The following is a 23,390-nucleotide window of genomic DNA, read 5'->3' on the forward strand; positions in this document are numbered from 1 at the left end:
TTTTATTTTTATGATTATTCATGTTAGTGTTATTATTAACATTATTAACCATATCACGATTACTTCTAGAATTATTATTATTTTTATCCAAATATTAGGTGTATCTTCAATATGGCTGATTAATGTCTAAAATGCTTGTATACGTTTACAAATATTATTTTACCGTTTAATTGTTAAAAAAAAAAGAAAAAAAAAACAATGAAAAAGCAACGTTTAAAATCTTATAGTTACCACACTGTCATCGTATTATTTTTGTATAAAGTATTACCGTAATAATTAGTATGTTTATTACTTTTATTTTCATTTCTGGCATAATTATTATGCAGATTATTTTTAAGATCATCGTTATTATTATATTTAGCCTTATTAGTATTACTATTATCATTAGCGTTATGTAAAATTATCAAAAAGCAATTATTCACAGGCAGATATTCTTTTCCTCATTTCGCGGGAATGTCGCTTTACCGAGAACTTCGGAGGTCGTTTCATTGTTTTAGTTACGATTTGTTTTTATTTTGTTTTTTTAAAAATTTTATTCAAATTTGTATCAAAAAATGTGCAAACAATTTGGTTTAAAATTTAGTATGTATCAAAATCCAGACGCGGTGAAAAGCCACCCGATCATAAACTATCTATAACTCAAGGAAATCAAGGAGCGAGACAAGTTTATTTGAATTTGGAATCGTGACGTCGATGAAATATATCTTGAATCGCGACTCTTGAGAATGGCAGTGGACATCGCACAATAAATATATACATTGTGTGTAAATGAAAATATGTTTGAAAAATGAACGGTGGACCTCGTTGAATTTTTTTTTTTTTTTTTTTCTCCTCATAACGTTGTTCATAAACTTTCAATTCTTACACATATTTAGCGTTAGTTTCTAAGACGCTGGAATATTTTTTTTCCTTTTCTATTCAAAGAGCATTATAATTCGGTAGATTTTTGACGGATGCATTTATACGTATGCAGAAATGTACATCGAAAAATCGTAATCGTCAACATTCGATGCCGAGGAAACGTTTATTACTGTGCTAAGATGTTTAATTTTCATATTGTATCGTTACTATTATTATACACCTATTATTATTGTTATTATTATTACTGTGATTAGTAAATTACGAAAATGAAGGTTCAATTTTACCGCTGAAAAATTTGTCTTTCAATTGTCCATACTTGGTTTGTCTTTTGCACTTATCCGCGTGAATTTCGAATTTTCTTCAAAAAACGTAACAACCAGTTTTACTCAACGCGATCTAAATATGAAATGTACACATACATTCATATAAGTGAATTTTTATTTTTTGCTTATTCATTTGTGTCTCTTTATTATTACTTTATTGTTAATTTCATTTTTAACGCGACGTAACGCTGATTGTCGCGTGAACACAGTCATTTCAAATTGCTTTCAATTTTTTATTAGTATCTTGTCAATTATTAATCTGTAATTGTTATTTTTTTTTTTCTTTACTTTACTTTGAAAAGCGATTTCAAAATTCAATAAAAAAAAATGTTGTTTCTTGTACATTACAATCAACGTTATTTAGATACCAATGCCTATAAATTCTTCAAAAAACACACGCATACTTAATACAAACATGCGTCTATCGATGCGGGACAATTTAACTCGATTAGTCGTACAATTTGGAAATTGGATATTCCGAATCGGGATATCGTTTTATAATAATCGAAATATTACTTTCTTACAGGATTCGAAATATAAAAAAAGACGTTAGTAGCAGGCTAATCTTTGTAAAAATATGCAAAAGTTTTGAAAGCAATCTATTAATTGTACAAAACGTTGCACGCTGAGAAAAAAAAAAAAAAAAAAAAATGGAAACAACTGAGAAAAACCAAATACGGTGGAGCAAAGTATTCAAATCCAAGTTGTGATAAACAGTGGAAAAAGTGAACCTGAAGAAAAAAGAAAATCTCAAAATACGTACAAAATGACATAGGTATAATAATATAATATAATTAGACGCCACTCCAAAATTAGGTAGGTATTATACACAGTCTCCCGCTGGAGATGAGCGTCGTCACTAATAGCTAATCTACCGGAGATCATTTGAAAACTGTCCACGGGACTCGCAGCTAGCCAATCAGATGCTGCGATCCTCGGTCTCTACATTACATCAATTATAGGATATCTATTTTATTCGTTTATTACACCTCGACTTATTACTCATTTATTACTTTATACGATTGTTCATGTGTTTTTTTTTTTGTTGTTTTTTTACGTTTTTTTTTTGTTTTTTTTTTTATTTTTATTTTTTCTCTCATTCATCTTTCCTCATTCCTCCTTGCTCTAAACATGCATAGATGTACTTTTATGCGCACACGCACACACATACACACACACACACACACACGCACACACAGAAAGCGCGCGCAATCTTGATTTTTTCCTTTCCTTTCCTTTTTCCTTCACCCGTATCAACATTATATCATTAAATTTCGAATTACACGATTTTACCTACACAATGATTTTATATACTTAAATTTCCCACAGTTATTCGATAATTTTTTTTCTATATACAAATAAGATTCCCCGTGAAATATATTTATAATCGTACACAGCGTATATATGTACACGTATGTGTCATATGTTTGTTTATATACGCATACCTGCACATGTATATCCGTACGATGTAAACGGGTAGCGACTACGACGCTTCTACGCTCGCTGCTCTTGATAATCACGGGTAATACGCGCATTTTTTATCATGCACATCGTGTATCATTATTATCATTATTATTACTACATTATACCGTATCATTATGTCGATGTAGCATACAAGAACGTCTATCCGTACATACGTATATGATTACAATTAAGATTACCGTTATAAAGATTATTATTTAATGTCATTATTATTATGAATGTTATTATTTCTATCATTATTATTACTATTAAACACCGAACGCCGATTGGTGTGTTTTCGATCGCCCTTCTGTCAAATATTGTCACAAGATGGAAATTAAGCACATTGATTGAATTGTAATGAATGTTTGTAGTTTTTTTTTTCTCTCTTCGTTCGTTTCGAATTCGCTTAATTTATGTCGCGCGAATTTTCGCGCATCGCTTGAACTGTTTTGGATAAAATGCACGTTGTTTGTTATACGTGCATACGAAAATTTGATAACTAACTAGGAAGCGGTTCGAAAAATTATGAAACAGCGACTGCGAGGGCATATGATCGTTACAAGTCTACATAAATTTTAACTATTTGAAGAAAATTTATGCACATGTGTACGTACGTCTATGTAATTAATTAATTAATTCGTCAATTAATTAATCATTAAATTTTATTTATTCGTAATGAGATCATCGTTTGATTATTCGGTAAAGTCCTCTTTGGATCTTGCCATTGTTTTATTCGATCGGAGACAAGTAAATATACTTGTTGTAACCACTCGGGGTGAAAAATTTAATGAGGAGATTTGAAATTATTATACACGGGCAAGCATTTGTGTGTTTTTATGTTTAAATGCTGTTCTTTTTCACTGTTTGGTACGCAATACGTTCTACTCTTGTCTCTTTCTCTCTTTCTCTCCCTTCCGTTCACTTTTTCTGTACGTAAAGCGCGAGTAAGAGAGAACAAGAAAAGATGACGGACAAACGTAAAGAAAACACACAATCGCGTGCATAGATTCGTTGATTAATTGTTTTTACCAATTCGTCGCATTATTTCTCACCACCTTGTAAGCACCGCGAAAAACCGAGTCCAAAAGTCGCGAAAGAAGCAAAAATCCATCAATTCGATCGCACGCGCGACAAAAAAGTATTCTTAGCAAAAGAAAACTTTTTAAAACGTGTATAAAAATCAGACGACTTTTGGCTTCAGTCGTTATTTATTCGGTGAGGTGATGAAAGAAGAAAAAATTAAAGAAAAAAAGATTGCGAAATACGATCGAGTGGAAACAACGTGACGTATATTATATTATCATGTAAAACCGAATGCGAATTATTTCCAGAGAGAGATTTTTTTTTTGCTCACCGTTAAATATAAATTAAATTATAGGTACTTAATAACGCACCTTTAAAATGTATATAAGAAACGTATAATAATAATCGCGTAATATTCGCGTTCGCTAAGCCTAAAATATACTCATGTATATAAATCGGGATGGTTATACAATTATATCCGTATTATCTCATATCAATAATAACATTATATATCCGATGGTTGCTATAATCCCTAGTTCGTTTGTTATCCAATAATATCGTAATGCAATTCATTTATTCGCTTATATTCAATTATTTAATAAGCTTCAATTATTTAATTCATCAATTTATTTACTCGTTGATTTAATTATTTATTTATTTATTTTGTCATTTCATTCACCGTCCTTTCGGCCCGCGTCCAGCGGCACATCTCGCAATTCGAATTTCGCGATAGCGCACGATTTTCAAATCGCCTTAATTATAGCCGGCTTTATTTCCTCCGTATAAAAACTCGTCAGCGCTAATTATCAGCGGCGAAGAGGAATCATGGTCATGGGTTAGGACTGACCTGGATCCGAGACTTGTGACCAAGCTGCGTGCAGCCTCTCAACACGTCCGGCTCTTATTCCTTTTCTTATTCTTCTATTCCTTCTCCTCCTCTTCCTCCTCTTCCGTCTTCTCATTCTCCAAGAGCGTCCTCTGGCGGTTGATGAAGAAAAAAATTTTAAATTCAGCAAACATTTCGGCGTAAAGAGACGCAGTCTTCTCCGCGAACCGCTGCTCGTGGGTTCTATCGCAAATGGGAGACCAATCGCCATCCCAAATACAACGCGACTGTCGTCCAGAGCGTCTCCCGAAGCGGTGCCGGGATCAAAAGTGACAAAAAACTATCCGGCGACGATTCATCGTTCCCGATAACCGGTAGACTCGATTTCTCGGCACCGGAATCCTGGAAAACAGCAAAGCAAACGAAGAGAGAAGATTATTGAGAGCCGTTTGATTTCACGTTCGGATCGAATATCGACGAGATTTTCGATAATCAAATTTTCAACTCCGCAAACGGTTTTTCTCCAAGTTTGATGAATTTTTTTTTCCTTTTCTTCTCATTTTTTTTTTCTTTTCGTCTGCCATCGATGATCAATTTTCATTTTTACCACCGCATCGCTGTGGTGTATACAACGTATTACGATGAAAGAATTAAACACGGGCAATTAAATGCGCCGCGATGTCTGGGGGATGAGTTCCCTTTGTGCAGTATTCGGGGGAAGCAGGAGGACTTATATCTTGACCCCATTCTTAGTTTCCGATGTCCATTGCCGTTGTCTTAATCTATATACACGCGAGGGTATGGGTATAATAAATAAAGAAATAAGAAGAATAGAAGGCGGAGAGAGCCCAATCTCCGGCGGTGCTTTTATGGCCAACCATAATATCTGGTCAGGACCCTTCGCCCCGATCGAGAATACCGACTTGGCCTACCACCCCACAACATTCGGCCGGGTCACACTGTCCGAGAAAAGATTATCACGCTTCTACACGTGGAAACGAAGCTTCGCATTAACCGAGAATTATGGGCCGCTTCTATTCCCTCCTCGAATACTATAATACACATCAAAAGGGGGGAGAAAAAGCCGTGAAACTTTCTGTTAATTATTTACAGCGATCCCTCCTAGATATCGCGTCGTAAATACATACAGACGACTTCTGAAATAGCCGAGGAAAATATCGGAAGACTTCCACGCGTGCACGGTGTGGTGAAAATTGTTGTTAAGACAAGTGCGGAAACACCCGAGATCCGTCCAGCGTGCACTTAGCAGTTACACGAGAAACTCCCGAGTGCGGAATAAGAACGCAAGGTGCACAGAAAGCAGCGAGGAAGTTGACTGAGCACAAAGAGGATCTCAAGATAGAAGGACACTTCTGATGAAATTGGTTAGATCCGAGTCTCTCTGGATTAACGGTCTCCGGAATTAAACGAGACTTGAGGCGGCACCCTTTTCTTTTGTGGGAGGGAAGATTGTTAATCGAAAAATCTCTTCTTCTTTCGGCCCTACTGTTGCATAGGTACTCCAGCTGTGAAGTGTTCCCCTCTCTTCAATTAGACGACGACGCACTTAATTCCTCAATTATTGGTTCATAGCCAGATCGAGTTTTATACGCAATCCTCAGATGTACCTTGGAAACTTCATCATCCCCAATTGTCAGACGGATGATGCGGATCGTCGTTAATCTCTCCACCCCACCACCCGTCCTCTCGTAGTTCGTTCGTTCTTTCTTTCTTTTTTTCTTCATCGACTACCGCAAACAAGCGGGAAAAGAGAAAATCCGATTTTATCAAGGGTGAGAAGAGAGACGGGCCTCGCGTCTTGACCGAGCTCGATACATATTTGATCAAACGACCCCGTCGCTGCGGCAGAGACTTTGACAAAGTGTGGGATTCGCGGGTCACCGCAACACCGGAACGGCGGTTGCCACCATGGGATATTTATTGCGCCCCGGGGATCAGAGGGTGATAACTAAATTCGCATTTATGGCCGTAAGTTCACGCCCCGGCAAACCCTCCGCGAGCGATTCTTGTCGTCGGACAAAAAACGACGATTCCGCACCTGATCGTGAGTGAGTCGGGGTGAAAGACCGGCTGCCGGACTAGGAAGAAGACGCTCGCCGCTGTCCGACATCGAAAGTGCATCTAGCCATTCCGTAAGCACTCGATTGCCGGGTCCTTGCCGTGACGCAATCGAAGAACTAACCATCCCATTGTACAACTTCGAAAGTAGGTATAAGGTGTACGGATCGCACTGTTGCAAACAAGTGTGACCAGGTCGAAGGGCATAATGTCCAACGCACGCGATTTAAGAGTCCCCACGACGAGAAATCGACTTGAAAAACAATCTGCGGGCTTACAGTGTTCTTAGATGCGTGAAAGTCATCGGCGATGTTCCTGAGGTTGGCGCCAACGTTTGCCCACTCGTTCTCATCGCTTGGTGCTTGGTAGTAACTGGTGCTCGGTTGTTCCTTCTTCAGAGCAGAGTTTTCGGACACTAGACGTCGTCTCCGTGGACGAGGTCTTGGGCTGGGTACAGGAGCCGAGGGATTCAGCTCTGGGAATTGAAAGGCAACGTCCCTCGTCGGGCTGCTCGGAGCCGAGGCTGTGACCTGGGGCATTGGGAGTGGCAGTTGTTCGATGGCCGATGAAACTAGGTCCGGCAATGGCAGACGGGAAAGGTCGGAGTCCACCAGGACTACAGGGGGTTCTCGCGGTCCTGGAACTTCGCCGGATCGCCGGTTAACTCGGTCTGAAATCACAAAAAGAGAACGAGGCTCGTTAAAAGTGGTGTTTCCTTCCATTTTTTTTTTCGCAGCAGAAGTAGTTTTCGAAAGAAAGTCGCGGTCATGTTCAGGGATCCGAATCCATCTACTTGTATATCTGTCTCATTGTGTATAAGGGCCAACCGATTTTGGGCTCGAGGATTCCATAACGTCACGATGGACGGTGGGTCAGTTTCGGATGAGGATGGGTACATATTTGGTGTTTGCATGCCCTGCACAAGCGTTACGGTATATGCTCAACGAGTAGGTATATATGCATGTATACAGAGCGTAAGTATGATACATGGTGGTGGGTTTTGGATGAGGTTCTTTGTTTGTAAAGCACATTGAGAATGAGGTAGAGGATAAGGACGAGGACGAAGATGAGGTCGGCTTTGGCTCACACAATCAGTGAGTTTGTAGACAGCGAGTCTCGCCTGGCTACCGCTTTATCTAAAGTTCCAGAGTAAACTGAGAGGACGGATTCGAGCGCTACCCGCTGCCGTCTCGTCGTCAAACTTGCACGATAGCGTGCGCGGGCAGGCAAGGTATATGTACACAGCGAAGAGAAGAGAAGAAAGGATAGGAGAGGAGAGGAGAGGAGAGGAGAGGAAAGGAAAGAAAAAGTAGAAGATAAGTTTATCGCGCTAGCTGGCGAGCTCGGCGCTTGTCCTTAACATCCACCACACCACCAATTTTCCACGCATTGACGCAATGATCGGTATAAGACGTTTTTTCCTTCACATAATTATTGTTTCAATATTTTCACCCCCATTTTCAATTCGATCTTTCCCGTTACTTCCACGATCTTTGTATATTACTGTTCGCGCGAGAATCCTGCAAGATTTCATGTAGCGCACATTGCACGATAGATACTGCCTGGTGTATACGTCGGAGTCCAAATCCATCCTTGACATTTAAGATCATAGAAAATACACCACCGCATGCATCGACGACGTCTCTCTTTCACTTGTGCAACTCCAGCTCTGCAACGACTTCTGCGATACAGCCACCACGACACCGTCATACTACTTATAATATATACCTACTACTACTACACAGGCTTCAACTGCCGCTTTTGCTGCTGCCTGTTGTGTTGTGTTCACAGTTGCGTCGATTTGTAAATAGAAGGTTTATGCCTCTCGGAGATATGTGTAAACACACCCACACCCGCTCATACGCTAAGTACGACACGTTACACACAAATCGATTCATCGTATAACTCGGCGGCGATTACGCACACCCCATAAATCGCGTACACGGGAATACACGGTTCTTTGTCCTGGGCTCGGTGACACCGCACGTTCCATCATGTATAATACATACCTACGATCATCGAAACACGCATACCTACAACAGGTTGATGCTGTGATTTGTCGATTAGTCGTGGATAATGGTTTCGTCTTACCTCTTTTTGGATCATCGCAATTCGTTTATTTAAAGCGTTTTTTCTCCCGCATTAAGGGTACGCAGTACGCCTACCTTTACCGACTGAGCGAACTTACTCTTTTTCTTCGTATATTAAATAAACAAGTGAACGGAAGGAGAATTCGCAAAAGTTACTCGCGTCCCGAAAATCGTCAGATAAATGTGTGGTTTTTTTTCGCACGTGTTACTATTCTCACACTTCCCTCATTTCAGGGATCAAAAAATGCGTGGTTGAGATACTTCGGGCAATTCCGAAAAGAATTACGAGTAAAATGAGCCATCGTGAGACTGTTTTCGTGCAATATCGAGGTACGCTAGACGAAAGATCGATGCACCGTCGAAATTCGAACCCTTTCCGTTAATTTGTTTGTTTAACGTAAGAAGAAAAAGGATGAGTTTCCTCTGTCGGTATTGGTAGGAGTGCTGCGTTACCCTTAATCCGCGTACAAGAGCCAGAGAGCTTTCGCCGCAACGTGACGCGAACTAACCCAATGCATGAACCCTAAGGACCGAGGGAGTGGGTGAGCGAGTTGCGTTGGTGGAAGTACAACGTCAGCGGCACCATGACTGCGGCAATAAAAGGCAAGCGAAACAAAAGTCGAGCAAAAAGTGCACCAGCACGCACGTGGCAGGCACCCGCATGTGCACTTTGGCTTCGTGTGTCTTACAAGCCGCACGTACAAGCTTATGATACTACCTATACTGTACACACAACGCGTATATATATGTATATATATACATATATATACATATTGTACACATACGTGTAATATCTGTAACCCTAACGTAAGTGAAAAAGAGGCTAAAACGGTGATTGAAAAAGAAAGAAGAAACAGAGATAAATAACAAGAAGCGTGCTTGTGTGCGCACCAGCAGACCCTTTCCTTTGTGCACGACCTGCGCGCACACAATCGCGTATAATTATACTCTTTCAACGAAAATCGTGGCAAACGATTGTCTGTGTTTCTGTTCTCCCATTGCGAGAGTTGGCGGCAACTAGCTCTCGCAGCGAGGAAAAAAGTACGTCAAACTGTCCGTCGCGCACACGCACGTTACAGAGTTGTAAATGTTGTGATAACTTCAAAGAGAGACAGATAGAGGGGGTTAATCCAACTTCGGATTTTATATCCCGTGTGCTCTACCAACTACGCGACATATCTCATTCACCTATACTTGTGTGCGGAGGTTAGCCATGTAAATACAGCAGTAATGAGCTAACTGTGATCACAGGCAGAGAAGAAGGAGAAGGAGAAGGAAAAGGAGGAAGAGGAGGAGGAGGTTGGGGAGGAGGAGGAGGAGAACTGGACTGGAGAGCGTGCAGGCAAGTGACTGCATCGAGATCGGTTGATGCAGAGAGGCAGGCAGCCTAGCGTTGGATCGGGGGAAGTAGGGAGAAAAGCACAAAGAACTGCAGTAGCCAACTTCAAGGCCGTTAAGAAGTCGCGTATAATATACACTTTCGCCGTTAACTGTGTGCATGCGCAGCGCGCAACATTCTACATTTTTTATTTTTGAGCGGCGCACCTGCGGCATACAGCATCCCTAAATTTTTCAATATCAACGTCTCTTGGTCAATTGTCGAATACTTTTTTTTTTTAATAACAGGTTCTTGCTTATTTGCTCCATGGCAGAAGCTAAAGGGACAATCAATATATTAGACGTGGCAGACGAAACTGTAACTTGGTTTCTATTTTTTTTTTTGTAAATTTTATTGTTACAAATAATGTAATAGAGAATTTTCGTTTCACAACGACAACGTTGAAAATTATCACGGTTGACGAGAAACGAACGAACTACGCAGTCGATTTTTCCAATGCAGGTACAAAGAACGTTCAACCTCAAGGAGATACGAATCATTCCCGCAATCGAAACCGATTGTGTACCTACATACTCACTCGGATATGTATATACATATACTTATACCAATAACACTTAACGCGGGTAGACACTGCAGTACTTAGCGAGCGAGTGACTGATGCGATTAAAAAAAACTGCAAGTGTCCTCAGCCAAAAGTTGGAACAGAAAAAGAAAGGAAAAGAAAACGAAAATAACTCTTCTTTTTTCTTTTGCTGCAGTTATTTATCGGTTGAGTTCTTGTGTGAGGAAAAATGGTACTTGTATACAGCAGTTTTTAATTCTCCTCTTCAATTATATAAGACACGGTGTATTATTCTTCCGTATCGAATCGCCGTGCAAAATATAATTCAGTCAAACTAATAATAAACCCCCGAACAGAATTGAATTATTCATTCGTGTTTCTACCTCTTCTGTTTCTTTCCTTTTTTTTTCTTTTTTATACAAAGAACGTACATACGTATATAGATACTTACGAAGTATAAAATATGTAAACGAATGAAAAATGAAAATCAAAATAAAACAACTCTAGCCTCTCCAACACCAATACATGAATCTTTCGACGTTGATGTGCGCACAAATAAAAATCCCACTATCTGTAATTCACAGGGATGATTATTCATCATTTGCGTGGGTTTAGAATTGAATAATGTAGGTCAGGGAACCGTCAGTGGATATCCCCCGAAAATTTGATCACTCTAATGACACACAGAGCTGGCAAATAACCCAAACATTTCCTGACTACATTTGAGTTAATACTCGACGCGATTTATTTCTCAAGAATTATAGAGTTTGGCGAACTCGCACGCTGTAGATAAGACTGATTGTTAACTGACAATTCGTTATGCTATGGATATTTGTAAATAAGATCGTGTTTTATACACATATTTTATACACCAACCTGTTATCTCTATACACACACACATATATATGTATATATATATATATCAAACGCTACGGTGTATTTTATTTATATAGATAAAAGATAAGAAGCCAATGTTGAGTCACACTCGGTGTGGTTACATCACAATTTTTTAATCCCCTTTTCTTTTCTTCTGTTTCTTATCTCATATTTTTCGTATATATTTAATCAGATCAAATTGTGCTGGAGAAGTTATTCAATTAATGAATCAACGTGAAGCGAATGAAACATATTGCGAGTTATCTCTTCTCCTTCTTCTTCTCATTCTTCAGGTCAAATAAAAGTGAATGAAATCAAATTACTAATCACGCGAATATGTCACTGCGCACAAGATAGTCAAAAAACAAACAAAACAAAAGACAAAAAAAAAAAAAAAATGTGTATAAAAAAAAAAGATCGCAAGTGATAATAATAAATATAATGATATAAACACCGCATTAATTGACGCATCGGATTACGTAGCGAGTTGTATGGCTGGCGTAGTGGGTCATCGTACAGCAGCAGCAACAGCAGCAGCAGCAGCAATCACACAGACACACGCACACACATTTACGAACGTACGGTTACGTAGGTGTGTAATAATCAATCGTTGCACGAGGCGAGGGTTTAATTTTTTCAGTTAGTCACTGAAACTTCCGCTTATGCATGTACCTAAACATAGCAGCAGAGCAGTTTGTCGCACACACGCACACGCAAGAGAGTTTGCACTTGGGCAAATAATAGACACTGCTGCTGCAGAGGTTTTGTTGCAATTTTTTATTGTTTTCATTCTTCTTCAATTTTTCATTTTTTTTCTTAATTTTATTTTCTTAAAAACTTTCACTATTCCTCTTCCCGCAACAGCATTTATTCCCTCCCTCTCAAGTTTCTCTCCTCTTTTCGTCGCTCTCGTCGCGCACGATTTGTGCTGTACATACTGCAATATTACGCGTGTAACACCGATACGCGAATCCTACGCAAAACTTGCCATCGGTGTGTCGCGCACAGCTGTTTCTATTAATATATCAAACCGCTATACCTACGCACACTGAATCTGATGCAACAGTTCGAGCAAAGTTAGCGTTCGCTTTTCTCGCCTCGCTGCTGGTATAAAACCGCGGTACAATAATCCTTGTGTGGAAAATCCCGCCTGATTAAGAATCGATAGTCTCGAATTGCGATTACGCTCGATATTGCAAACGATGTCCGGAAGAAAGGTAGTGGCAAAAAAAAAAAAAAAATCAAAAAATTCGAGATAGAATTGAACATTACCTTATTCATCGCATCTCGAGCAGGCGTCGATCTTTCAATTTTGTCTTTAAGACTATAAGAAGAATCGAATTTGCGCCGTCGTTTCTTCCCGTCGTGGTCGTTGAATTTACATAAATTATCATATTGAAAATATCGGTAGAGAAAGCGGGAGGAGGAGCAGCGTCGAGGCGAGTTCGAGAGTGAATCACGATTTTTAAATGGTAAATACGACGTTTCCGACAGTCTTTAAAAATTCATATCACAAAAAAGGCCGTCGCTACGAGACTCGTCAACTATACCGTCAAGTTCCGCCTCTCCAGAATTTTTATCCGCCCCATACGAATCGATCTACAAATTACATCACGTGGAGGGCTCGAATCTTGGTCGACACAAAGAGCGAGTTTGAATTTCGCGCCATCGTTCGCGGGTCAGCGACCTTCGAAGGTCGAGCTTCGCGTCGTCTCGAGCTGGGCCACGCTGCTGCACTGTTCCACCGAATCCTCTCCGCCCCTCCTCTCTTTCTCTCATGAAGTGAATAACGACGTATCCACTGGTTCCTATTCTCTTTCCTCCGCGTCAGCAGTCAAGAGTCGCACCGCTAGATCACGCCATTTGCATCATCCGAACTTGGAATGGCGTGAACTTAGCTGATTGTTAGCGACCAAAACGGCTGCGTGCACATGGTCAATACCGCAGCGCGCGGTCACCAACTTGTTCGAAAGAACCTTTCCTCGGGAGAGAAAAAGATAAAGATAAAGAGAGATAGAGAGAGAGAGAGAGAGAGAGAGAAAGACGGAGAGGGTCATGGTCGGACAACGTCTGCCGCGCTGGTTCCTCACGCCCACACTACCGGCGAAGGCAACGAGCTTCCATGCCCTTCGTTGTCGGCGATCATTTCATTGCACAACGTTTGTTAACGTGCCGATTGCTGATCGGCGAAATCTGCTGGGTTCCTCGACCGCGAATCGTGTAGCGATGACGACGAGGAGACCCAAAACCGTTCATTTCTGTGACACTCGAGTTCACGTTGTATAGACTGGCGAAGAGAAGCTGGACGGTGACGAGTACCTACAAGTTCGGTTCGTTAATCGTCATCCGATCACCCGTGATGGACAATGGATTCATTACGAACCGGACCAATCGTGGAAGCGATGAAACGGTTGATGTGAAATCAACTTTTCCCAGCAAAACTACTCGCGCGTTGTAACCAGGTTTCAACTTCTTAATTTTGGACAAGTTGCTTAGAGTGGAGCATTTAACTGTTGGCGTGTAAATTTTACAAAGTGAAGAGTCTGCCGTATGAATTCATAGGAAGTTTCGATTCAAACTTTCTTACTGAAATTTCCTACCTTTCGGAACATTATGATGAGAGCGAATTTTATCACGAGTTTCAGATACTACGGATCGATTGAAATCAGGCCAAACACTGAGATTCACGAGATTGAAGTTAGTAATGTTATTGTAACGAAACATTGGGGGGAAAAATCTCTAATTTTTTTATTTTTACAATGACTTTCAAGGAACGAAGAATTCAAAATATGAGTATATTTTGTTTTATTACGATTTACAGAATTTTAAAAAATTCCAAAATCACGAAATAATGGTTTTTCCCCAGCATAAGTCGTTCCGATAACGTCACCGACTTCAACATGGTCGATATTCGTGATGTTGAAGGTAGTAATGTTACTGTAATGATGTGTAATTAGGAAATATCGTTACTTCGCACCTTTAGGATTGTCTGAATCTTAGTAAAGCATAATAAACGAAACTTACTCAAAACTTGAAAAACCAACTTCTCGAAAATCATTTTAAAATTGCACAATAATGAACGCTTCTCTCATGTTACGTTACATTGACTTTACTAACTTCGACCTCGTTGAGTTTCTTCTGAGTGTATTTGGAATAAAAAAATTCCGGGAAAAATCATACGAGGGATAATTCTGCGATGCGATCGCGATCATTTGCTTAAAAATCGTAAGCGTATCAACTACAAATCCTGTTTTATAAAAAAGCTATGAACTATACAACATTTGTATAGTCCCGAAATTGAATGGTGTGAATGACAGAATTTCATACGACGATGAAACTTTGTCAGAATATCAATCAAGATTTCGCGTCAGTTTGAAAGCACCTCGTTTACGCTATTCAACTAGACTTAATGTTTGAGGAAAATCACAATATCGCAAGCTCTTGACTGTTAGAATGTCGCACATTCTACCATACTCACGAGCATTTCGTGATTAAAACTTTTCATCAAAGCAGCAGCGACAAAACTTGATAACAAAGTTAGCGATAAATCGGCTACACGATATGATCAAACTCATCCTCGACTTGAGACAGTGAAAGCGATACTTGAAACTGATGTAAAAATGAAGTATTCAAATTCCACACATTGCTTACTGCAACTAAACGAACATAAAATTAGCGTATTCATTTTCTTCGATAAGACTGCAAGATCCGATTCCGTCGGCTAAACTTATTAACGTCGTTGTAATGATGTACTTTTCGAAAAAATTGTTATTTCACAATTGCAGGGATGTCTGAAACGCAGTAAATAATAAGGCGCAAAACTTATTCGTATTTTAAAGACTTACCTACTTCAAAGTCACTATAAATTTTCGAAATAGTAATCCCCCCCCCAATGTTTCGTTACGCCAATCTTAGTAACTCCAGCCTCGTCATGTTTCCGCTTAGGAATATCATGCGCCTAATTTGGCGGTATAACGTGATGACGTCCGCGTCACGTCACAAGAAACTACAAGCATGTTACAAAGAGTCGCGAGAGTGGAATGCGGGTCAACGAAATGAAACAACGACCCCGATACGCGTATATACGTGGCTCGGAATGAATGTAGGTAGGATTATAGGTACTTTGAACCGGGCCCGTGTTTGAAATTTTTTACAGGTGATTCACGGCCCCCACGTGGTCGAGGAGAGCGTCGTCTCTCCTCTCGATCCTTTTCTCCCCATCCGGCTAACCCGGCAGCTTGAGGATCTTGTTTGCCGTTTGTCAACCTGATGCAACCGACGATGATCGTGATCAGCAACGGTACACGTCATCGATAACCGTTAACTACGTGCCGGAGACTTGGAACGGCTCTTATTTCTACGTAATTCGTAATTCGAAATTCGCGATTCGTTTTTGTTTTGGAACACCGTTTACCGTTGACAGTTCAACCGCAATATTCAACCGACGAAAGAGAAGGCGGGCCGGTGTTTACTTCCAAAATTCGATGTTTTTAGTCGTTGTTTTCGCGGAAACGGGGACGAAACAGTACATGGATTATATGTATATAAATAAACTCACGGTTCTGTCCTGGATTCTGGTAGCTCCTCGCCCGTATAACCTGTTGCAGGATGCCGTAAACATCCAGCAGGAGACCTTGAAGGCGTCGCTCTTGAGCTTCAGCCTCATCTTCACTCGGCAACGCGAACGGTACCGCCATGGCCGTGTTTTATTCCTGCTCACTTGGAATACAATGTCAATGAAAACTGCGATCTATACGGTATACGGATTTCGATGTTGTTTATATTGTCCGTCGAAACCCCGTGATTTTTATTATTATCTCTTGTGTTTCTTTTAAATAACTCTTTCTTATGTTCTGAAATAGCGTTCTTTGAATTTCACTTGTCAAACGACGCGGGTTATCTATGTAATCTTTTGATATCACTTCGCTTCGGAAAAATCACTGTTCCGAATACCGACGTTTAGACCTCGCGTAAGGTGGGTCTTCGAACGGTCCTCTGTCCATAGGTGCTGTTTCCTCGGCGTATTTCGTTCCTCGAGATTATCTCTCGCTTGACGGATTTTTCAACTTCCGGAAACGACTGTTGGTGGTTTATTTTCACTTGACTTCGGGCTGGCTTCGAATCGTCGATCACTTTTTCTTCCTCAGATCGGGAGTCGCGAGTTCGATCAAGCTGTCAAGACGCTGTTCGATTTGTTTCTCGACGTCGACGGCGGTACGGATTCTTCGGCTTTACTTTCAACACGTTTTCCCATCGAATTTTCGTAAAATCTTGAAGAATCAGCGACGGTCCGACAGACAACGGTGCAACGAACTTGCGATGTTAGAAAAAGAGATAGCGAGAGAAACAGTTAAAGATCAAGCGCCAAAAGGAAAGAGTAGTAACAATCGGACTTTCCTCGTTCTGCGGTTAATCGATGCTCCTTCTCCTGCTGCGCTTCTCGTTATCGTCGAAAACAGCAATTGCCGATTGAAAATAAGAATCGAAACTTTTCACAGTGTTATCGTCGTTGTTGTAACACGGGAGTTGACGTAACGGCGAAATAATTGTCCTTTCGAATCTCAGTGTACAAATGTCAACCCTCGTAGTGTCTGGGAAAACTGTTCCGCAGCGAAGTAAAAAAGAAAATAAATAAAAATAAAAACAACAACAACAACAAAACGAAACAGAGTCAAAAACGTTAAACCGAAAAATTTCGTTTTCTCTGCGGATGAACAATCGGTCGACGAAACCGGAACGGTACTGCATAAAACTTGGGATATCCCCGTGTGATTTTACTTCTTCTTCGTCGATATCAATTTGATACGTGTGATCGTTGACGCCGATGATGATGATGATGATGATGATGAATAAGGCACGCGGGGTTATAGTTCGGATCTCGACTGAGCTTCGGGCAAAAGAAAAACACGACTTCTCTCCTCGAGGTCTGGTGTGGTAGTGCTTGAGTCGCGCGGGTCGCGGCTCACGCTGCTCGCCACACGAGCCTGTCGTGCCGTCGCCGATGGTGGGGGGTGGGGATGTCGGGGAGGGATGGAGGGAGGGGATTGCGAGTGGTGGGGGAGCTGCGCGCGCATCACGTGCACAAGCTCAGCGCTCAACGCGAGCCGTAGAGCCAGGGTGAAATGCATCCCTACGGTTCTGCGACGAACGCACGCTGCTCTCTCGCTCGCTCGCAGGTGCGAAATGGGGATGCACGTGTGACGGGGGCCTCTCTCTCGCACCCCCTCCTCGTTTCAAGCTCGCTCTTCCCCTCCATCGCGCTCCTTACTTAACCCCTCCACACACAGGTCTATCGCTCTATCTTTTCTCCCGTTTATACATATCGCATACTTCGACATTTTCATGTCGAGCCTGTGCGCTCCCTCCTCCCCCACTGTGTCGCTCCTTCGTCGGTTCGTGAAAAATCCCGCGAAACACTATATGCGCACGCGGGGATTTCTCTATACGCACGGACGATTCAATTTAGGTTAATTTCGTTTTTTTGTTTGATCTTGAGGCTTGATGGTTTCGGTGAGGTTTTTTTTTTGTTTCTTTGCGATTTGTGCAGGAAGGAATCTGTCTGCAGTTACGCTAAGGAAAACAAAAGTGAAATCGATCGTGACTAATAAAATTTATATTTATTTCAGAGCTTCGGTACGTGAAATTATGCTGCACAATATTATACTGCAATAATCATCATACGCACAGCGAACCTATATAGGCTATTATACTTCACACGTGTGAATTATTGTGAAAAAGTAATTTTGTAACATGAGGTTGACGTAAAGTAATTTCATGAATTTTGTAGGCATTCGTGTCTATAACTTGCAGAAAGTTATATTCGTATCTCGACATACGTAACCAATTACACAAATTTCAGCCGGATGAAATTTTTAGCCCAGTACCGTTTGCATATAATTGGTAGAACTGCACATCTACATGTTTACTGACCTACGTTAATCTTGCAATTTATTACGTAATGATTTTTTTAATTGAGCTCTGGTCGCCGTTTTTTACTCTTTCAGATTTTTCATGTTTTATAAATAAACTTCATTACGATTAAAATAACATGAAATTGCGCAATCATAAGAAAATACGGCCAACTTGTGGAAACTGGATGTTTAACGGAAGTTTTACGTGTTGTAGAATTGGACGCTAGTCAGAAACCACAGGATCGCGTATAGGTGGATAAATGTTTATTTAATTTTTTTGCCACCGTATCGCGACATTACCGCAAATCATTTTTACGCAGTTCTAGCGGGTTTCCCGAGCTAAGTTCCCAGATCTTAAGCTTCCGTCCGACGTGAAATGAGAAGCATCCTTGCTGCCGTTTTGTCTGTCACGAAACAGCTTCTGATAACTACTCGCAATCACTGGAAACGATCCTGCAGCGCAGCCTAGACAGAATTGCAATTGCGCACTGTCAGCGGCCATATTAACTTTGGCCTTTATCATACCTTTCAATTTTGTGCAAATTCAAACGAGACCTAGCATTTTCGTCTCGGGATTATGCGATTCAGATTATTGCCTATAACTTAGACCGTAATCGAATCTGATTAAGGCGACGGTCGAATCGGTAGCGACAGTGATATAGAGACTCCTCCACCTTTGATTCGCCATTTGATCTGCAATCCCACGAAAAAGATTACACGGTGCAATGTAACACGATATACAGTGGTCGAACCGCATCCGATTGGTGCGAGCAAAGTGACCGACGCGTATTTAGCAACGAATATTCAAGCAGAGGGGGGAAATAGAATTCCAGGGAATTTATTGCGCTTGTGGTTGCTCATCCGGTCGCTTTTGCACAGAGAGATAAAACTCCGTAGAAAGAAAAGAGAACCAAAACAATTGGCGCCTCTCCGTGGTTTCATTGGTTCTTTGAATCTAGTCAATGCATATTTTCACAGTATTAAATCAACGTAATTTAAAACATGATATTGCAAGATACGATGTTAGAGAGCTAAGGGCAATGGAATCAATCGAAAATATGCGTTACTGTAATTTACGTCTATTCGACGACAACTGTAAAGATAACCTACCAGACCACTGTGACAGCTGAAAGCATCGACAGCAATGATTATCGTGCAAAACTGATCCGGTCAAGAAGTTACAATGACGATAATTTTTACGATATTTTGTAACATTTAAATTTTTTTCCCAAGTTAAGCGTATAAAATTTCGTTTCAGTCAATATGAGACCCTTGGAGATAATCTCGAATTTCCTATACAACATAAAACCCTATGTAACGCATGTAAATTGAACTTTTGTCAAAGGAGAAAATAACTCATTGCAGACTTCGTGAGCAAAACTATCTCTATTTAAATTATATACCTTCTGATTCCATTTTACCGGGTCTCCGCATAGGAGAAACACACGACACTCATCGTTACATAGTTATTAATCCAAACGCATGAGCCTCGGATTCACGGGAAGCTGAAGAGCTCCTCGGCTCCTTGGTAGCAGGTATCCATGAGTAATTTCATCGCTGCACGCGCCTCCGTAGTAAATATGTGACGTATGTTCGACTAACGACGAGACGCTCGCCCGATGTGCGCGCATCCTTATCGCCTCGGCTGACGGCGAGCAGCGGATGGATAGGATAGCGACGAGAAACGGGATGTCGAGGTGACGGGAAGGGACGGGGATACTACGTATTACGTTGCGACCGAAGGCAGTGCATGCGCCGAATATTGAGCGCACTCAAAACTTCAACTTAAATCTCGATCTGTCCTGGATGGAGAAAAGTTCTTGTCGCTGACGTTGAGGAAATTTTCTTTTTATCGCACGTGCATGAAAAGTAGGGCTTTGCGTAGCAGTTTCGCAAAGATAGGTTCGCGCATGTGCAGTCCACAATTGCTTTAATTTCGTCCCTAAGGAGAAGAAATTAATCACTCGCGTCCCGCAAAACTACCACGCAAAGCTCAACCACAGTTCATTTTCTTGCTATAAAAAATATCGTGCGCGACTCGGGCCAAAAGTTGACGATCGGAACTCGTGTGATCGCTTCCTTCGCTTCGCTCACAATTAGTTGCAAACTTCACACTCGTCGCAATCGTAAAATTTCGTCCCTTGTCACACGATATACTATTTTACATCGCCTCGTTGGAAATTTTGATTTACGAAGTTTGCGGAGCCTGCGTATAAGTCTCGTACTTCTGACCAGTGCGGCAAAAAGATGTTGGCGCACGCGCGTAACTAAGTTGCTTAATTTTACACACTAGGTCTTTTTTTCACACATGCGCATTCTCCAATGAGTTAATCTTACGCTCTGTGTTATTTGGTGTAAGTTACATAACGTTAATTATGGGCGATTTTACGCTGCAAACTCCACAGCATTCATCGGAAATCATCTACTTTACTCACTCGTAACGCATACCAACTATTGTTTTACTGCGAATAAATCTATTTGTAAAGATTAAAGGACTTTTATTTATACTGGTCTACGTTAAATATAAACAAGCTTTAATCAGCCACACAATGCTACATAACCGCATGACCGCGTCCTTTCGCGCAACTTTTGTACCGCACCTATGTTTCATCATTTCCACCGTACCAAAAAAAATTTTCAACTCCAACAAGATTGTAATATAATTGCAGTTGGTGAGATTTTATAGGCATTACGCGGTCGATTTTAAAAAGCTATTATACCTAAACATCCGCGACATGTGATTTGGCTTCCCGCAAGCTAGAGCGTCGTAAATCAACGGATTTGACGGAGACGTTGACGTTACTCGATATTACGTAATTTACTACGTTACGCATCGTGAATTCGACGAGATTTTTTGGTGATTTTGATTTGATTTTTTTTTTCTTTACATTCTTTTCGGATTGTTAATTCAGGGAAAGAGTGGGGAAAAAATTAGCGCAGATAATGTTGCGAAGCGAGAAAAGGGGAAAACAAAAATTAAATCAGCAAAGCGGAATGCGTAATTCCTATTTGTTTTTGAGAAGATTATCGCGGCGTGACGAAATTCGTAATGGCACTTTTTCGAAAAGTCAAATGATCTGCTCGACTCGCACTAGGATTTACGAATAATACGAGATCATATCTAAATCGCTTTGCTCGGGAAGTAAACTAACCCGCGGGAATAATCTTCGACTTTATTCCCTTGTTACATAATGTACTATTACACGAGAGGCGTGAAGTACAAGAATATTTTCTTTTGTGAAACGGTGGAATGAACGTGTAAAGTTTGTATAAGGTGCATGGAACAGAGATCCGGTTGGGGAATATCAGCAAACACCGCCACCATATTCTGCACTTCATATCAACCATATAGGCGCTATATAAAACGGAAGCGTAACTTCACAGCGTATCGAAGATAACGACACAACTAATATCACGCCACGCACACACATGTATATGTGTATGAGGTGTTTTATTCGTGCCACGATCTGCCTAATAACGTGTTATTCGCACAACCATTACTAACCGCGTAAACACACGCACACAGCCGTATAGAGTTGAAAATATTTAGCAAGTGACAAAGCAGCGATATATTTTCTTCTTTTTCTCTATTTGTATTGACAGCGTCGTTATCTCTACGCCACTTCCGTGCCAGGACACAACGATTAGCTCGTTTCTTTTTTCTCAACAATGTTTTTGCTTCAACTAATTGAAAATTTCTACCCCGGGTACATACAGATGAGCAAGTCATAATCCGATAAAAAAATATCTCGATCACAATCGTTTCGTGTGATTGTTTTCGCGTCAGATTATTATCATTATTTCCATCCCTTCGACAATTTTTCCTTCTTTTCGTGCGATTCAATGATTTTATCCTGTCTGTGCTAAGTATGTCAAGCTTCATATATATTATATACTCAAGTTCTCAGTGACTGACAGCTGCGGTGCGCTTAGTTTCCTTGTCGCGTTAATTTGTCCGAAACAATTGTTCAGCCGAGTTAAAGATTATCGGATGACCTTCAGCTCTGAAGGCGTGTAGGTAAAACTAGCATGCCTGTCTTCTTGTGTATTACATACGTACAGTGTGTTCATAACGTCCAAAATCCTCCCTTGATCTAAAAAATTAAGGACTTTTGACCAAAGTGACTTCTACAAAAGCTGTCGAGCAACGGAGAAAAAACTTGAGCTCCGACGTCATTTTGAAGGTTATCTCAAGGTCAACTTTGTTTTTTAAAACAGAAACCACAGTTTTTGAAACCCCGGATTATGAAAGATTGGGAAATTTGACGTTCGAATACTTATTGACTCCAATGGTTAACATGACACCGAATGAAGTATTTTAGGAAATTCTATCCGATTAATTTTCGAGTTGAGTCTTATGTATAAATCATAGAGATCTCTCGTGTTAGATCTTCGGTTCATTGTGTATTTTTAGCGACTAACGAGGATGTATTAATGAAATTGATATGAATTTCAACGACGACTAAGGCACTATCAGTTAAGATCATACTTGAATGGTATGTCAGTGGACATCTAATTGACATGAATAATAATAATAATATTAATAATTCTTTATTAATCACAGTTATATTTGCAACATACGGAAGGAAGAAAGGAGAATAGCAGGGATTGGCAGTACCGACAAAAACACCCGAATTCGCACGAGGGATAAGGGAAACTGCCGAAAACCTTGACCCGCAATTTGGCGCCTAAACGGCGTGACCCGTCTTGCATTTTTGCAAGTTGTCGTTCAGGACTCAATTGCCAAGCTGAAAATTTGGACCCAAATCTTCCCGCTCCGCAGCTAAGACGTTAGCGCCTAAGCCACAACAGTCGGCAAAACCAAATTTCAGTTTGTTCGAAAATTACCTACAAGTGTCTTCTTGACTATTGGGGTCGATAAGAATTCGAACGTCAATTTTATTTATGATTATCCGTGGTTAAAAATTGGGGCTCCTATTTTAAAAAACAAAGTTGACTTTGGGATAACCTTGAAAATGGCCTTCAAGCTCAAGTTCACCGTCAAGTTTGTCTTCCGCTGCTCAACAACTTTTGTA

At 40.6% G+C, this 23,390-nt stretch overlaps 1 protein-coding gene across 1 annotated transcript; it reads right to left on the reverse strand.

Annotated features, from left to right (window-relative positions):
* Positions 1 to 225: 225 nt before the first annotated feature.
* Positions 226 to 17,378, reverse strand: LOC124182776. The gene is made up of 3 exons (XM_046570443.1): positions 16,002 to 17,378; positions 6,855 to 7,246; positions 226 to 4,899 (listed from the first exon to the last, which is right to left on the reverse strand). The coding sequence occupies exons 1-3, from the start codon at positions 16,138 to 16,140 to the stop codon at positions 4,741 to 4,743; spliced, it is 690 nt and encodes a 229-aa protein (XP_046426399.1). The 5' UTR covers positions 16,141 to 17,378; the 3' UTR covers positions 226 to 4,740.
* Positions 17,379 to 23,390: the final 6,012 nt, after the last annotated feature.

The sequence above is a fragment of the Neodiprion fabricii genome, chromosome 5, assembly GCF_021155785.1.
Source record: "Neodiprion fabricii isolate iyNeoFabr1 chromosome 5, iyNeoFabr1.1, whole genome shotgun sequence".
Taxonomy (NCBI): Eukaryota; Metazoa; Arthropoda; class Insecta; order Hymenoptera; family Diprionidae; genus Neodiprion; species Neodiprion fabricii.

Coding starts and splice junctions, on each gene's coding strand:
- LOC124182776 (XM_046570443.1), bottom strand. CDS start 16,140: ATGGCGGTACCGTTCGCGTTGCCGAGTGAAGATGAGGCTGAAGCTCAA. Junction 7,247..16,001: donor CCAGAATCCAGGACAGAACC/GTGAGTTTATTT, acceptor TTGTGATTTCAG/ACCGAGTTAACCGGCGATCC. Junction 4,900..6,854: donor TTCACGCATCTAAGAACACT/GTAAGCCCGCAG, acceptor GCTGTTTTCCAG/GATTCCGGTGCCGAGAAATC.